The sequence below is a fragment of the Somniosus microcephalus genome, chromosome 6 (genome assembly GCF_052327205.1).
Source record: "Somniosus microcephalus isolate GS21.2 chromosome 6, FLI_Smic_1.0, whole genome shotgun sequence".
In the NCBI taxonomy this organism is placed as follows: Eukaryota; Metazoa; Chordata; class Chondrichthyes; order Squaliformes; family Somniosidae; genus Somniosus; species Somniosus microcephalus.
Window position 1 is genome coordinate 205,222,842 of NC_140992.1, and position 16,755 is coordinate 205,239,596.

The window sequence follows — 16,755 nt, forward strand, 5'->3', positions numbered from 1 at the left end:
TCTCCTTCCCTCTCTCTCTCTCTCTCCTTCCCTCTCTCTCCTCCCCTCTCTCTCTTCCCCCCCAGTCGCTCCCTCTCTCTCTTCCAACAACAACATGCCCTCAAAAAAGCCTCGGCGCTCACTCTCTCTCTCTTTCCCCCCCCGCTCGCTCTCTTTCCCCCCCGCTCGCTCTCTCTCTTCCCCCCCGCTCGCTCTCTCTCTTTCCCCCCCCGCTCGCTCTCTTTCCCCCCGCTCGCTCTCTCTCTTTCTCCCCGCTTGCTCTCTCTCTTTCCCCCCCCGCTTGCTCTCTCTCTTTCCCCCCCGCTTGCTCTCTCTCTTTCCCCCCCGCTTGCTCTCTCTCTTTCCCCCCCGCTCTCTCTCTCTCTTTCCCCCCCCCCGCTCTCTCTCTCTCTTTCCCCCCCCCCCCCACTCGCTCGCTCTCTCACTTCCAACAACAACATGCCCTCGAAAAAGCCTCGGCAACGCCGGGCTCCCCCCAGCTAGTCTTATATATATAAAAGAGCTCTTCTGTCTGTCTGTCCCAATGTCTGTCCCGATGTCTGTCTGTCTGTCCGTCCGTTCTCTATACGTTTGAAAGTTACAGAGCGTACCGACGCGCGCGTCGCCTCAAAAGAAAGCTTGCGATTCCGGACCGGTCATAGGCGTATTTACGTTTCGGCCCGGACAAAAATCCCGCCCGCGGTATCCCAAAAACGTTCAGCGTTCCGCTCATTAGCATCTCATTAGCGACCGTGTGACGTCGAGGTCCACCAATCGGACGGCGGGTTCCTTCCTACAGTTGAGTGTCGAGTGACTCGACGATTGACCAATCCTACGCTTCGGTGACCTGACCGGTCGACCAATCGGTGCGTGTGTGGGCGGGCCTTATCCTTCTGAACCGAGGTGAGTGGCCGCCATCTTGATTTTTCACAATTTTTTTCCCCCACACTGTCTGTGTGTTAGGGAACTAAGGTAAATATTTTAATGATGTGTTAGGGAATTAAATAACAATTTAATAGGGGGGGGGGAGAGCCTCGGGAAATCGCGGGGGGGGTAGAGCCTCGGGAAATCGCGGGGGGGGGGGAGAGCCTCGGGAAATCGCGGGGGGGGGGGGAGAGCCTCGGGAAATCGCGGGGGGGGGGGAGAGCCTCGGGAAATTGCGGCGGGGGGGGGAGAGCCTCGGGAAATCGCGGGGGGGGGGGAGAGCCTCGGGAAATCGCGGGGGGGGGGGAAGAGCCTCGGGAAATCGCGGGGGGGGGCGAGCCTCGGGAAATCGCGGGGCGCTCGCGCCGCCCGCACTGACCGCGCACGCGCCGCCCGCCCGCCCACAGCGGCCGTCCATCAGCCGCGCGATACGCGGGGGGACCTCAGCTCCGGACCTCAGGCGCTAGGCAGGGGGAGGGGCCGGAGAGAGGGACAGAGGGGAGTGGGGGAGCGGGGGAGGGGAGGGAGAGGAGGGGAGGGGAGGGAGGGATAGGACAGGGAGAGGGAGAGGACATGACAGGGAGAGGGAGAGGACATGACAGGGAGAGGGGGGACACACAGGGGCAGGGAGACCAAGCACCCCAAAATTGCCCACTGACCGCGCATGCGCCGCCCGCCCGCCCCACCACAGCGGCCGTCCATCAGCCGCGCCATACGCGGGGGACCTCAGCTCCGGACCTCAGGCGCTAGGCAGGGGGAGGGGCCGGAGAGAGGGACAGAGGGGAGTGGGGGAGCGGGGGTGGGGGTGGGCGAGGGGAGGGAGACAGGGAAGGGGAGGGAGAGGAGGGGAGGGGAGGGAGGGATAGGACAGGGAGAGGACATGACAGGGAGAGGGGGGACACACAGGGGCAGGGAGACCAAGCGCTCCAAAATTGCCCTCTCGCCCCAAAATTGCCCTCGCAACGCGGGGCTCCCCAGCTAGTAATTTATGTGTTGGATCCCAATCTGGCATCTGAGTACACTAAAGCCAATTAGTGTGAGATCCCTTGCAAAACTTGCTGTAGGATAACCAGCCCAGTATGAAGTTGCAATTTAAAAGTGCAAAAGGTGGTCATATGGAATCATCATCTTAATGTAGGGGTGAAGCCAGGCATATGGAGTTATAATACATTAACATATATTTTGAATCTCCTGGGCTATGGCTAGGCATTCTCCTGACAATTTTATGAGACCAGATGCAAGTAGCAGCAGGTAGTTGCCCAGAGTGGCACTGAGGGTGAAGAAGGATAATGCCAGTTGGAATTGAGAAGGATGAACAGTGCCAGCATGAACAAAGGGCGGGTGGAGGGGAAGGTACCTGCATGGACATGGGGGACAAGGTGGGGGGGGGAAGGGAAAGAAGAGTGGAATGTGTCAACATGAACTGTGGGAGCGAGGGTGGGGGGGAAGGTACGAGCATGACCTGAGAGGATAGAGAAAGGTGAAAGGTGTCAGTGTGAACTGAGGGGTGAAGGGTCCCAGTGTGAACTGAGTAGTGAAGGGTGCTGGTGTGAACTGCGGGTTGAGGGGTGAAGGGTGCCAGTGTGAATGCGGGTTGAGGGGTGAAGGGTGCCAATGTGAATGCGGGTTGATGGGTGAAGGGTGCCAGTGTGAATGCGGGTTGAGGGGTGAAGGGTGCCAATGTGAATGCGGGTTGAGGGGTGAAGGGTGCCAGTGTGAATGCGGGTTGAGTGGTGAGGGGTGCTGGTGTGAACTGCGGGTTGAGGGGTGAAGGGTACCAGTGTGAATGCGGGTTGAGGGGTGAAGGGTGCCAGTGTGAATGCGGGTTGATGGGTGAAGGGTGCCAGTGTGAATGCGGGTTGAGTGGTGAGGGGTGCTGGTGTGAACTGCGGGTTGAGGGGTGAAGGGTGCCAGTGTGAATGCGGGTTGAGGGGTGAAGGGTGCCAGTGTGAATGCGGGTTGATGGGTGAAGGGTGCCAGTGTGAATGCGGGTTGAGTGGTGAGGGGTGCTGGTGTGAACTGCGGGTTGAGGGGTGAAGGGTACCAGTGTGAATGCGGGCATTTGGAAAAAGTGGTTACAGTTTTCAATTTGCTGCCAATGATATTAGGACAAAGCGGATGTTTCCTGCTGTGTTCTCCTAACATTAAAACATTCACTGCCGGAGAGCAGAACTATGCGCATGATCTACGAGAGGGCTGCCGACTGCACATTCCAGCTGGGAGATATCAGTATCAGTAATTCCACTTCTGTACCTGCAGTCCTAGGATATTCATTTTCCTCAATTCACCAACAGGATTTCATGTAAAAGTTCCTCCTTTTCCAGAGTGCTAGTGCTCGGTAAAACAGTGGCCCAGAATTTGCTGGGGCAGGGCATCTTGCGACGCACCCCATTAGCTAGACTTTTTCCCTCACCCTTCAGCTTACAAAATGTTTGCGCTGCAAATTGCTGGAGGTGCAAGCAGATAACGGGCAACGGGGCATCCGGGACCTTGGTGAGTGATGGGACCAATAGTCTTATCTCCTTAACCAATGAGATTTAATGATTGAGAAAGAAACAGAGGAACGACGAAGAAGGAAATAGGGTGAATTAAAGTCAAATCAGATACAGAAAGAGAAATAAAGAGAGGGAAAGAAAGATTGGATTAAGAGAGAAAAAAAGAGACAGCAAAAGTAAGGGGAAAATAATTTAATTTTAAAAATCTCTTAACAACAACTTACTACCTGAAGGAATGAGACTCCACTGTTCCAATGTTCTCTTTCAGGGTGGGCCACGTTGAGAGGCATTGCAGGAACATAAATCTCGTCATTAAAAGAGTCCTTACGCTGTTAAGTGTCAGCCCTAACTTTCTGCGGCGAATTTAATTGGTAATTAATGCTCATAGGCAGCATTTACTTGAAACTCACGGGGAGGTTGAGGGCAAGCTGCCGTTTTTGCAAAGCTAACAGCTGAGCGGCGCAAATCGTCCAGCAACTTGTGACGATTCCTCACCACAAATTGCTGGATGATTTACATACTAATAACGATGTGCGCATTAAACTCGCTGAGGTAATTACCCGTTGAGGTAATTGATTGAAATTTTCAGTTTTCATTGTTCCATTTTATTCAAGTATGTCTTCTGAGACTCTCCAGTATTGGTAACAGCTTGAATGTTTTATTCTCTTTTAATCGTGTATAATGGTGTTGATTTCTCCAGAGTCTCTTGCTTGCTAAATTCTAATTTGCTCCAAGTTGACTTGAACTCTACAACTAGTTTTCATCTTATTTGTGCCTTTGTAACAAATCTTATGCTGCTTTTTCTCTCAGCACTACAGTGTATGTTCATTAAAAAACCTTTTACAGTAAAAACATATATTTCAGTTTAGAATGCTAATTAGCACCTTTTTAAGTGTTCTTAACATGTACTTTTTAAACTTTTATATCGACAGGTAATTTGGAATATCCTCAAAGCCCAAGTATTATCCCATCATCTCCTACTTCCGCTGAAAAAGAGCTTCCCTGGAAAGGCGATCAGGGTGACCTTCCGGCCTGCGTGTCTTCGGAAACCACCAAGATTGTGCCGGTCGACTTGCAATATGCCTGGAAGCAAAGTACGTCATCATTAGAGAGCCCGGTCTCACCTCCTATATCCGACGTGGTGTTTCAGCCAAAGACCTTGAACTTTATGCTGGAGGAATGCACAGCTTCAGCTGCCCTGTCGGTGCCACGGCATCGCATCCATTTCCAGTTTCCTGATGCTTGTACAGCTGGTGAAAGAAGTGCTGATGAGGACACCATGGAGTCTATTCAGCAGCAGGAGCTGCAGCCCCTTATGGCTGCTGAAGGTGACAGCAGACCAGTCCCATCTGCTGGGTTTGTAAATACCAGGTGGCCAGCACCATTCCACAGACCTTCCTATGTCTCAGCTCTGAAATCGTTGGTTACCGCAACACAATACAACATTAAACAAGCTGAGAAGTCTGGTAATATACAGACAGATCTTTAATTTTACTTCATGTAAGAAACATGAATTAAGGCGGGCCATGATATTTCAGTTTTGTAAAGCACTTAATTTTACGAAAATATTGGAGAATCTTAAGCAGACAGTGTTTTTTGAGGCTAATAATTGGTTATGTATAAAATAGGCAACAAACTAATGTCTACAGTGTTCTGTTCCCCCTACTTATATGATCTGAGTTCCCAATATTGCTAAGTAAATGAAAATGTTTGATACGTTCACTGCTCAGGTTTGAATGTTGGGGATTCCTTGACATGGTTGCCCAGAATGCAGAATGGTTTATGGTTCTTGGGCATCCCTCTTGTGGGGGGTGGGGGCGCATGAGCAGAGTGTGTTGAATAATGGGAGGGTGAAGGGATGGGGTAAACAAAAGACACCTGCTGACTAACTATGGAGCGGTGTTAGTGCCAGAGATTATGGTTTGCCCCATCAACCCAGCTCCACCGCTCAAGGGAGACTGAGATGAAAATACATTTTTTGAGGGGACGCATTTATATAAAACAGACAAAAAAAAGGAGAACGTTGTAACAAAAAAGTTATAATTTAATTGTCCTTCCGCTGGCATATCAGTCCCATTTTTACAATGAGCAATTTAGAGGTAAATAACGAGGCTGCACTACAAGAATGTGCTGCATCATTTTAATGCTTGAAAACAATGGAAGAGGATCCCACACCAAATCCTATGTCTTTGGGTGACGCAAGCCTTACCCTTAAAAGCTGGGCACAGGAGAATCTCAAGATCCAACTTACTTAATCAGGCCTCTTAAAGAGAGAAGGTAGGCTTATGAAAGTTTTCTTTTTAAATGGGGGAAAAATTCGGTATCGCCCATTTTGGGACGCTAATATCGGCCGGGCGCAAAGTTTAGCGCCTGCCGCTAATTATCGCCTCCGACTGCAAAATTCGCCTCTATCGCCCCTGGAGGTAATTTGAGCGTTAAATCAGGCGCTACACACCTCTTAAGGTGCAAACATCAGGGAGCGAGGCGCTACCTCAGAACTCTACCAAAGCTCAGGCGATGCAAATTACCATGGAAGCCAGACAGACTGGTGCCGTCCAGTTCTTAAAGGGGAGCGGCCATCTTGCTGGCCAGCCACTCCCTGCTCATTGCAGCCTTGCATCTTGGCCTGGAGAGACCTCAAAAGCAATTGTGTTGGAAGCACTAATGGATAGGCCCACAGAAAGAGCTCGGCACTTAGGAACCTCAAAAGTGGTGCTGAGGGTTAAAACTCCTTAGGACAGCATTAAAACCAAAAATTTTGCTGACAAGAAAAGGTAGGAAGCGCCCGCCTTTAAATAGCGCTCCCGCAGCCCCTTCCTGACTTGAAAACGTTCCCCTCTACCTGTCGTTTCTAGCGGCAGGCGGTAAGGCAGTGGGCGCAACTCAATATCCGGTCTGGGGGCGCTACCGGGATGTTGCACACTTGACTGACACCACGATCTGTGGGCGCAGGAGATCATGGTGGTAGTGTTTAGCGTTGCTGCAAAATGACTGGTCAATTTCACGAGTGGCACTAACATCACTGCGCCCGAATTTTTCCCCCAATGTGTTTTACTGTACCCCTTTCTGCATTTTGCTCCATGCATTCATCAGTTTTGCTGGTTAGTCCACCATTTGTTCATTTTGGGTTTATTCCCTTTCAATACTTTGTTACATTATTCTTGGTTGCTGCTGGCTTTGATGTTGCACCATGCAAAGACAGGTATTCCTTTGAGCTTCCGAAAGCACTATATGATTTAGATGAGGAAGTGGAGTTCATGAGGGGCCAACAAATGCAGGTGCAACAACCCCTAATGAACATGTCAGAGTGTCCTGATCTTGTTGACTCTGCTTCCACAAGTTGTGCCATTCTGCTGTGCAGTGACCTACAGACACCTTAATCTGGGATGACTATTCACATATAATTGAAGGTTGCTACAGTGTGAAACTTTCATGCTACCAATTTTCATCTAAGCCACCCCAGGAAATGTATGCAACATCAGGCACACATGTATCAAGCAAGTGACAACTGCTATATTTGCAAGAGGCAACCCCTTCAACACTTTTCCCATGGAAACAAGAAATGAACTGGACAGGATACGTAGCTTTCACTGGGTGGCAAGTTTCTCTCAATTGCAGAGTGTCATAAATGGCGCCCATGTGGTTAGCAAAGTTCTTCAAATCAATCTCACAGCCTTCATGACTAGAATGGGTTTGCACTAAATTGGAGTTCAGGTGGTATATTACCATAGAAGCATCATTATGCACATCCAGGACGCAGCTATGATCCCTTCATTGTGTGGCATTCCAATACGCCCGCATGATTTGAAGGAGAAAAAACAGTGGATGGACTGCTCTTAGCAGAACAGAGATATGCTTTGCATTCATGGCTATGTACTCCACTAAGAAACCCCCTAACGACAGAGAAGCAGCTCAACATGGTCGCCCTAGCATCTGTTTGATGTTGCACTAGTGCTACCTCCATTTTCAAGGAAAGCATACCATGCAGCTTAGGCAGAATGAAAGATGGTGTGAAAAAGGTAATGGTTGTGTGCAAGGCTTCAAATTCCAAATTAGGTTTGTGCCCTGGTTGATGGGCCCCACACGAAATGTATGCAAAAGTGAGGAGCACACTCACCTTCACCTTATTCCTGATACTTGCACATCTCTTCCTTATTTGCAGCCAGGTACAGGTGAACTGGGTGGCTGCTGTGACTTGGTCGGCTGTGTAGCTCGATTCAGCTGGCACCCCAATAGGAGCAGCCTCCTTTGCAGCACCTCATGCAACAGGACCACCAAATCATTAGCATTAAAGGGAGTTGTGTTGCCCGCATTTCTCAACTTGTGCCATTGTGAATAATTAGTTTACTTTTCTGGACAACTTCCCCTTTTATGGTGAGCTGCAGCCGTTTAAGAGCTGCTGTCTCACTGGCTCTTGTTCTCCAACGCCAGTGTTGTACAGATCAAGCTCTTCCTGTGCCAATAGTTAAATCAAATTAGGGGGAGGGACTCCCATCGCAAAATGCAGCACAACCTAACCCCCTGTACTACTGGCAGATGTGTGCATGCACAGCCCCAATTTAGCTGGGATCAGAAAATTGGGCTATTAGTTAGAAAATTTTGATGAATTGCATGGAGCAATTTTTTGTACAAAAGTGTGGTGTACTGAGACAATTTTATTTATTTTAATATTAAAAGACATAAGGTCATTAGATGATACAGTTTAAACTCAGGGTGGACAATTGTAAGTAGATTTATAAAGGCCACAGTTGTACATATTTCAAACAACTGATTTAATATTGAAGTTATATAAATTTCTCTCATTGTCATCAAGTTTTGCTCATGTTCTGAATTTAATGTTTTAACTCAGCTATAGTGATTCTAATTTTATTAAATATATACTCTGTATAGTGGGGCAGGGGATTGCATGTTATATTGCAGCTTTAAGTTACTACTATAATATGATGTGCAGAACATAACATGGTAGACAAAGTATGTCTTAAACAAAAAATGGTTTATTCTTTCTGATATCTCAAAGTGATATGTCCTGCTGAAAGTGAGCGTGTTTGAAACAAGAGAAACCTGATTTCTTTGTAATTTACCAATTTCTTGATGTGAAGTCTTCTTCCAATACTGTCACAAGGTTACTATTTGAAGCAATTTTATAAAGTAAGAACCCACCCAAACAATAATTAATGTTTGAAAATGAGTAATTATAATGCGTCATAGAATGTATAATTCAGTTGAATATAATATTCATTTTACAGAAGAATGTAAATTCTATTTCCCACATTATGGTTGCAAAAGAGAAATGTCTATATATCTGTACATCAACTTGCACCCAAAGACACAAAATCTAGTACAGATAGTGTACATAGACAGCTAAATTCAGTTGTGTGGAATTAACTTATGTTTATTTATATATATATAAAAAAACTGTGTGCCTTCATTTTGGAAGAAGTTCTCTCTAATTTTTTCCAAAATTGAATGTAATAAATAGCAACATTGCTCATTAGTGAAAACATAATTAACTTTATTGACAAAACTTTTTTTTAAGTATCTACCTTGCTTGGTTGTTAGTAACTCTGGTTTATTTATTCATTTAGATAGATAATGCATCAGTGTTTTGTAACAATTATTAAAAATGTGGAGTTTACTGTATATGAATTTATTCTGTCTAAAGAAACAAAATGCATTAATGCTAATTTAATTTTTAAAAAATAAACATGGCGAATGGTCAACAGTTTTATATCACTTTTGGAACCTACTTTCTTATGTCCTTACAATGAGCTGCAGTGCCAGATACTCTGGTGGGGTTGGGGGCGGGGTGCGGCGGGCAGTGGCGGCGGGGGGGAGGGGGAAGCAATTTCACAAGTCCATCTGCTAATAGGCAGTCTCATTAATAGTGGGCAGTGCGAGCCCTGCTTCCTGATCTGCGTTACTAGCCAGTGAAGCTCTCCACTGGATTACCCTCTATCATTGCGGCAATAACAAACCATTGCGATACTGAGAACATCAGAGTATAAACATCCTCATTCTTATTTCATGTTATTTGTGGTCATAAATGTGAGAAATAGGATAAATATCTTTATTTCATGCTTTCTCACTGAATGAAAAATGTCATTTGTATAGCAGACAGCAGGCAATGAGAAGCATCGCCAACATAATGCATTTAATTAGCAGTGTCATGTTACAGGGCAAAGATCACCAGAAAAATGCAAACAGCACAAGTTCAGTTTTGCCACATACCTTAACCACTTGCTACCCTGCAAGTGCTCCAGTTGTCAAACGTTCATTTGCACTGAAGCAACTTTCCGCCAGCTCCCCCAATCGCTCAGTGGATAAATGGTTCACCTGTTGTGTTACTGAACCATATAGACTAGGGGAGTCCCAGCTCTGATTGCAGGTCTGTGCTGAGTTGGCTGATCTCAGCTGGGTCAGCAACAAGGATACTACAGTTAAGCTCTATGACACTCGGGAGAGAAAACTCATTCAGAGTTTCCACTTCCGAAAACTATCCAGTGACCCACACTGGAAAGTGCTGCCCAGATTTTCCTCCAGGGTGGGATTTCTGTTGGAGGAGGAACGAGGCAGAACTTGATGACCCGACCTATATTCCTGGGTTGGGGGGGGGAGAGGGGTCATCAGTTATGTAAGGCAGGGTTCCAGGATCTCTGCTACCAAGGGGGAACCCGCCGCTGTCAGACTACAAAGTTCAGTAGTGCTGCCCCTGGACACGCACTACAGCACCAAAAAAAGGAGGATAAATGTCTAAAAGGGGTAGAAGCACTCCAAATGTCTGCTCCCAATTTTGCTTTTAGGCGTTAGACTGGGCTGAGGTCTTCATCGGGTGAGTGGTGGGGGCCAGAGGAGAGGACATTCAGTGAACCTTCTGCTGCTGCCCCATGGTCTTCCACCCCTCTCCTGGTTGTCCCTGGGGTCAATGGCAGTAACAGTGGAAGGCAGAGAAATTGGGTGGGTTTCTGGGCCTCATCTCCTCATATGGCTGGGTAGTGATGGGTGGCTGGCTGCCTCCCTGCTGGGGAGGGAAAAGAGAATCAAGGGCAGTACAGGTAGGGGTGGGGATGCAGCTGTAAGCTTCCCCACCCGGTTTCCCTTGATTTCCTGCCACTATACTGCCTGATTTCAGCTGGTATAATGGAGGAAACTCCAGCCAACCGTGTGTGAATGTCAGATAAGGATCGGATAAAGCTTGTCCGTGATGCCTTCATCACCTAATATCCTGCAGACACTCAAGGCTCGATTTTGTCAATGGGGAGTTTTTGGAGGCGGGACTCCCACTTTTTGGGTTGTAGTCCCGCCTCCATCGACTTGTGGCCAACCCATGCTATTTTCCCTTGATTGAACTTGTTAAGCCCGCCCAGCGTGTTCAGCAGGCCAATTAAGGGCACCTGGTTACTGGTGACGTCAGCGATTGACATTTCATCTGTCAAGAGCTTTTGACAGATGAAAAATCAGCATTTGACAGCTCTGTGAAGCTGTCAAGCACTAACAATCTGTCTTCTAACTTGAGTCCTTCTACTCAGACTCAGAGAGCTCTCCAGACCAGAAAGCAGAGGCTGCAGCTTTTGACATTTCAGCGGCCATTCTGCTTTCTGTGCCGGTGAGCTGAGGGACTCCCAAGAACTGAAGGGAGGAAGCCTGCAGGAGAAAGTAAAGGTAAGTAAAACTTATTAAAACACTTTACACTTACCTCACACACTTACCTCTGCACACATGCACCCATCACTCACCTGCTCAACGGACATCTCGACCCCTCCAACCCCTTCAGACCGACGGTCCGCCTCGCTAACTTGGCGTGGTTCGGAGCCGCCGGGAAGCCTACACTTCAGGGCTATAAATAGGGATTAGGCAAAAAACTGCCTGTTAACTACCTGGACATTGGCACGGAGGTGGGTTGGGGGCGGGATGGGTTCGTGCCCCCCGATTCTGCAATTTTCCCACCACTCCCGCCTCCAAACCCGCCTCCACGGGGCTTGGAAATTCAAGCCCAATGTGTTTGAAGGGCCCTGCCATTGCCATTCCTGAACTGTCTGCTGGAAGGTACAAGGTACTTTCACACTGACTTCCCTTCCTTCATGGGGAGATGCATGGCCCTCCCTTGCTAATTTTTCTTCACAGTATGGTTGTGATGGGAAACTTATCATGAGCTGAATCATGAAGGCAAACCTATATCCTAGCAGTTCAAAGTGGTCTGTCTATTTTTCAAGAATATGTGTGTGTAAATTTAAAATCCACTGCTTGATCTGTGTTCAAGCCACGACGTGCAGTATTTGAGAATACAGAGGCGTCCTGAGTTAAAATACTGACCTGTTGTTGGGGATCAGGTACATGGAGACACCGCATCACAAAGTTGTTTCTTAATTAGTTCCAGACATTGTTCTGCTATTTTTGTCACCAAACATTGTAATTGTAGATATTTTAGTAGCAGATGTTTTTCCTGACTGTAATTAGCTTTACAATCACACAGTTGTTTTTACTGCTCTGGCAGATTTTTCTCAGTGGGTTCTCTTCCTGCTAGTATTTGCTATTCTGGTTGAACAGTAGTTCAAAGGCGTTGCAAATTAATATGGATGTGAACTGCTTTAATGGAAAAAAAATATTGACAATGCAGGATATTGAGTAGTTACCAAATAAATATGCACTGTTAGTTTTATACAACAGTAAACTCTGTTACTAGTTTCCTAATGGCAATAATAAATGCATTTAAGCAATGTTTTGCTCCCGACAGGGAGCCATATCAGAATACTATCAAACTGTGCTTCTTGAAGCAATCTAACCTCATTAATGCATAGAATATTGAAAAAGATAATCACCTAACAAGGAGTGGTTTGTTGTCTCAGCTGATTTAACCTTAAAAGCAGTAAGTATGGTACTTCTGATTAACACAAACAGAAACACACCCACTAAAAGCACCACTAAATTATGCATTGATAAAATAAATATCTGTATGTCCACAAATCAACCCAAGTTGTGAAACCTGTCCTTCCAGTTACCTTGGTTATACAAACACCTGCCTTGAAAAGAAAATGTGCAACTATGTATATCTGTTAATTTGGGTGATTTTGTTTTTTAGGAGAGGTGGTGGTTAATCAAGGTAAGGGACATCTGTAATAACAACAGAAAATGCTGGAAACACTCAGCAGGTTAGGCAGCATCCATGGAGAGAGAAACAGAGTTAACGGGGGCGATTTTCCCAGCCCCGAGGAGGCAGGTTTGGAGGCGGGACAGTTGGCAAAATGGCAAAAACTGATGGTGGGTTCGGAACCCGCCTCCGCGCAATTTTGCCACAGGCGGGTTTGATGGGTGCGATTCGGTCCCGCCTCCATCAGTCGGGAGAGGTACTTAAGACCCTTAAATAGTAGTTAAGGGCCGCTATAATCCTATTTTGACAGGCCTTTGTTATTTTACCACATTTTCAGCATGTTGCACGACCCTCCTAAATCACGCCAGCTAATCCTGGCGGGTTGACAAGTGGGTGGCCTCCTCACAGCTGCAGGTCCACCATTAAAATGGAGCTTTCATCAGGGAGCAGTTGCAGGTGGCAGAACTTTTGTTCCAAAGGTCTTTCAGCACTTTTAGCAGGCCTACCGAAGTCGGACATGCTGCAGCTTCTATCTTTCAACTGTGGGGCCTCCTTGGAAGACCCTCTCCCCACTTGGGCTGAGCGCTTCCCCAAAGGAGGTATCTGCCAGCAGCATGGGAACCATTTATTTCCTTTCACCATGGACCTCAGAATCGGATGAGGAGCAGCCATGGCAGCAGCAGAAACAGCTAGCTCAGCAGCAACAGCAGCAGGAGCCCCAACCTCCTGCTCGCTCACCTGATGCTGCACAGGGCAGAAGGTGCCAGCGCATGGAAGCACATCGTGCAAGGAATGCACTCATCCTGGTCAGATTTGCATAAGTTGCCCATTGTGGCACATGTGCTTGGCTCCTTCTTAACACGTGATAGACAATGGACATGACTCTGTGGCCTCCTTTCACTCTGACCACCAACCTGATCACGCAAGCGTCGCGGAGCCCGCAAGGTGGAGCTGCCTAAGCCGAAATAACAGATTCCATCACGCCAACAGTTTGCCATCACCTAATTTTAATACATTCCCACAGGGATGGCATTTCATCAATAAACAGAAACAATCACCCAATCTGCACACAGATCTGGAGGTTATATCCCTTGCCAGCTGGACCCACACAGCTTTGGTTTCTTTGGGAGGCCTCTTCCTCCCAGATGAGGGGAAGAGCACCTCCCTGCTGGCTCTCGCCCCCTCAACCAGCATACCCAGCGTCTCATCCGAGAACCTCGGGGAGGCCCTGGCTTTGGAGCTGGCCAATCTTCAAGGAGATAACAGCTTGGAGGTGGTGCAGCATCGACCAAAAACCAATGGAATGAGCCAAGGCAGCAAGCAGCCCTTAAATGAAGCTGGATAAGTGACGTCAGCAGAGGCGAAATTCAGCCCCAAAACACTCATTGGCCCAGAGGAACCTACACCTCTGAAAGCAACTAGCCAATTAGGGGAAAATCGCAAATTTTTCCCACCTCTCAATGGAGGCGGCTATGGAATCCACCCAAACTGAAACCCGCCTCCAACCCGTCTCCATTGGGAAAATCATGCCCAACATTTCAGGTCTGTGGCCCTTCGTCAGAACTGGAAAAAGTTAGCGATGTAACAGATTTTAAGCAAGTGCAGAGGCAGAGAAAGGGGGAGGGGAGGAAAGAACAAAAGGGCCGGTCTATGATAGGGTGGAAGGCAGGAGTGGTTAAATGCTGCAAATGGCAGAATCATCAACCGCTGCCACCTGATAGAATAGGGGCGGGGTTATAGTCTGAAATTGTTGAACTCAATGTTGAGTCCAGAAGGCTGTAAAGTGCCTAATAGAAAGATGAGGTGCTGTTCCTCGAGCTTACGTTGAGCTTCATTAGAACAGCGTAAGAGGCTGAGAATGGAGAGGTCAGAGTGGGAGTGGAGCGGAGAATTAAAGTGACAAGCGACCGGAAGCTCGGGGTCACCCTTGTGGACTGAACAGAGGTGTTCCGCAAAGCGATCACACAATCTGCGTTTGGTCTCCCCGGTGTAGAGGAGACCGCATCGTGAGCAGCGAATACAGTATGCAAGAAGTACAAGTAAATCATTGTTTCACCTGGAAGGTGTGTTTGGGACCCTGGACAGTGGGAAGGGAGACTGTAAAAGGGCAGGTGTTTCATCTCCTGCGCTTGCACAGGAAGGTACCGTGGGGAGGGGAGGGGGTGCTGGGGGTGATTGAGAAGAGGACCAGAGTATTGCGGAGGGAGCGGTCCCTTCGGAATGCTGAAAGGGGAGGGGAAGATGTTTGGTGGTGGGATCACGCTGGGGGTGGCAGAAATGGCGGAGGATGATCCGTTGAATGTGGAGGCTGGTGCTGTGAAAGGTGAGGACAAGGGGAACGCTATCATGGTTCTGGGAGGGAGGGGAAGGGGTGAGAGCAGAAGTGCAGGAAATGGAATGGACACGGTCGAGGGCCCTGTCGACCACGGTAGAGGGGAATCCTCGGTTGAGGAAAAAGGGATGTCTGTACTGGGAAGCTGAACATTTGCTACTTCCTACCAGTATAACTATCGAGCATTAGAGAGAGCATGGAGTAAAGCTCACCCTACTCTGCCGCTACAACACCTCAGCCGAACCTCAAAAGAATGGCTCCCCTTGCACTAGTGTGGCAATTCCATTTCCTGCACCTACCATTCTTGTGCTGTTTCTCACTACGTTGCCAATTTAGCGCCACTTCATGAACAGTTTTATTGGGAAATTCTGGTGCCATTATATGCTGTACAAAGAATAATGGAAACCTAGAGGGATTTTCAGATAGTAATCTCATTGAGGCGTTCTGGCAGCATCATAAGCTGCAATGATGAGGGCTGAGTAAATCTGAACCCTGAGATGAGATTTCTTTGTTAAATCCACTCTCATGTGCCTGATATTATTAATATATATATATATCTATATATATATACACAGTGCGGAGTTATTGGGGTCACAGTTTTATTCTTTTTTCAATCCTTTATTTTGTTGGCAATATTAATCACCAGGCCATGTTCTATGCAGTTGACAAGTTAATGATGCAAAATAGTACAATTGGTTACTAGGAAATAAAATCACTGTGCCCTGCAAGTCAATGATGTGAAACCCAGCGAAACACTTATAGAAACATAGAAGATAGGAGCAGGAGTAGGCCATTCGGCCCCTCGAGCCTGCTCCGCCATTCAATGTGATCATGGCTGATCATCCAAATTCAGTACCCGGTCCCTGCTTTCTCCCCATACCCCTTGATCCCTTTAGCCTTAAGAAATATATCCAACTCCTTCTTCAATATATTTAATGAATTGGCCTCTACTGCCTTCTGTGGTAGAGAATTCCACAGGTTCACCACTCTCTGGGTGAAGAAATCCCTCCTCATTTCTGTCCTAAATGGCATACCCTTTATCCTTAGACTGTGACCCCTGGTTCTGGACTCCCCGACCATCGGGACATCCTTCCTGCATCTAGTCTGTCCAGTCCTGTCATAATTTTATAAGTTTCAATGAGATCCCCTCTCATTCTTCTAAACTCCAGCGAGTACAAGCCCAATCGACCCAATCTCTCCTCATACGTCATACCTGCCATCCCAGGTATCAGCCTGCTGAATCTTCACTGAACTCCTTCCATGGCAAGAACATCCTTCCTCAGATAACGCGACCAGAACTGCACACAGTACTCAAGATGTGGTCTCACCAAGGCACTGTACAACTGCAGCAAGACATCCTTTTTCCTGTACTCAAAGGCTCTCGCTACGAAGGCCAACATACCATTTGCCTTCTTAACCGCCTGCTGCACCTGCATGCTTACCTTCAGCGACTGGTGCATAAGGACACCCAGGTCTTGTTGCACTGCCCCTTCGCCCAATCTATTGCCATTCAGATAATAATCTGCCTTCCTGTTTTTGCCACCAAAGTGGATAACCTCACATTTATCCACGTTATATTGCATCTGCCATGCTTCTGCCCAATCACCCAACCTGTCCAAATCATCCTGGAGTTTCTCGGCATCCTCCTCACAGCACACACGCCCACCCAGCTTTGTGTCGTCTGCAAATTTGGAGATATTACATCTAGTTCCCTCGTCTAGATCATTAATATATATTGTGAATAGCTGGGGTCCAAGGACCGATCCCTGCGGTACCCCACTAGTCACTGCCTGCCACTCGGAAAAAGACCCGTTTATTCCAACTCTTTGCTTTCTGTCTGCCAACCAGTTTTCTATCCAAGTCAATACCTTGCCCCCAATCCCATGTGCCTTAACTTTACACGCTAATCTCTTATGCGGGACCTTATTGAAAGCCTTCTG

General features: G+C 47.5%; 1 protein-coding gene across 1 annotated transcript in view; it reads left to right on the plus strand.

Moving 5' to 3' along the window:
• slc9a5 (solute carrier family 9 member A5) overlaps positions 1 to 9,118 on the plus strand; it is a 192,499-nt gene extending 183,381 nt beyond the window's left edge. The window contains exon 15 of the mRNA XM_085991270.1: positions 4,331 to 9,118. Coding sequence (XP_085847396.1) covers positions 4,331 to 4,887 — 557 coding nt within the window. The 3' untranslated portion in view covers positions 4,888 to 9,118. The remainder of the gene's footprint in view (positions 1 to 4,330) is intronic.
• The last annotated feature ends 7,637 nt before the right edge of the window (positions 9,119 to 16,755 follow it).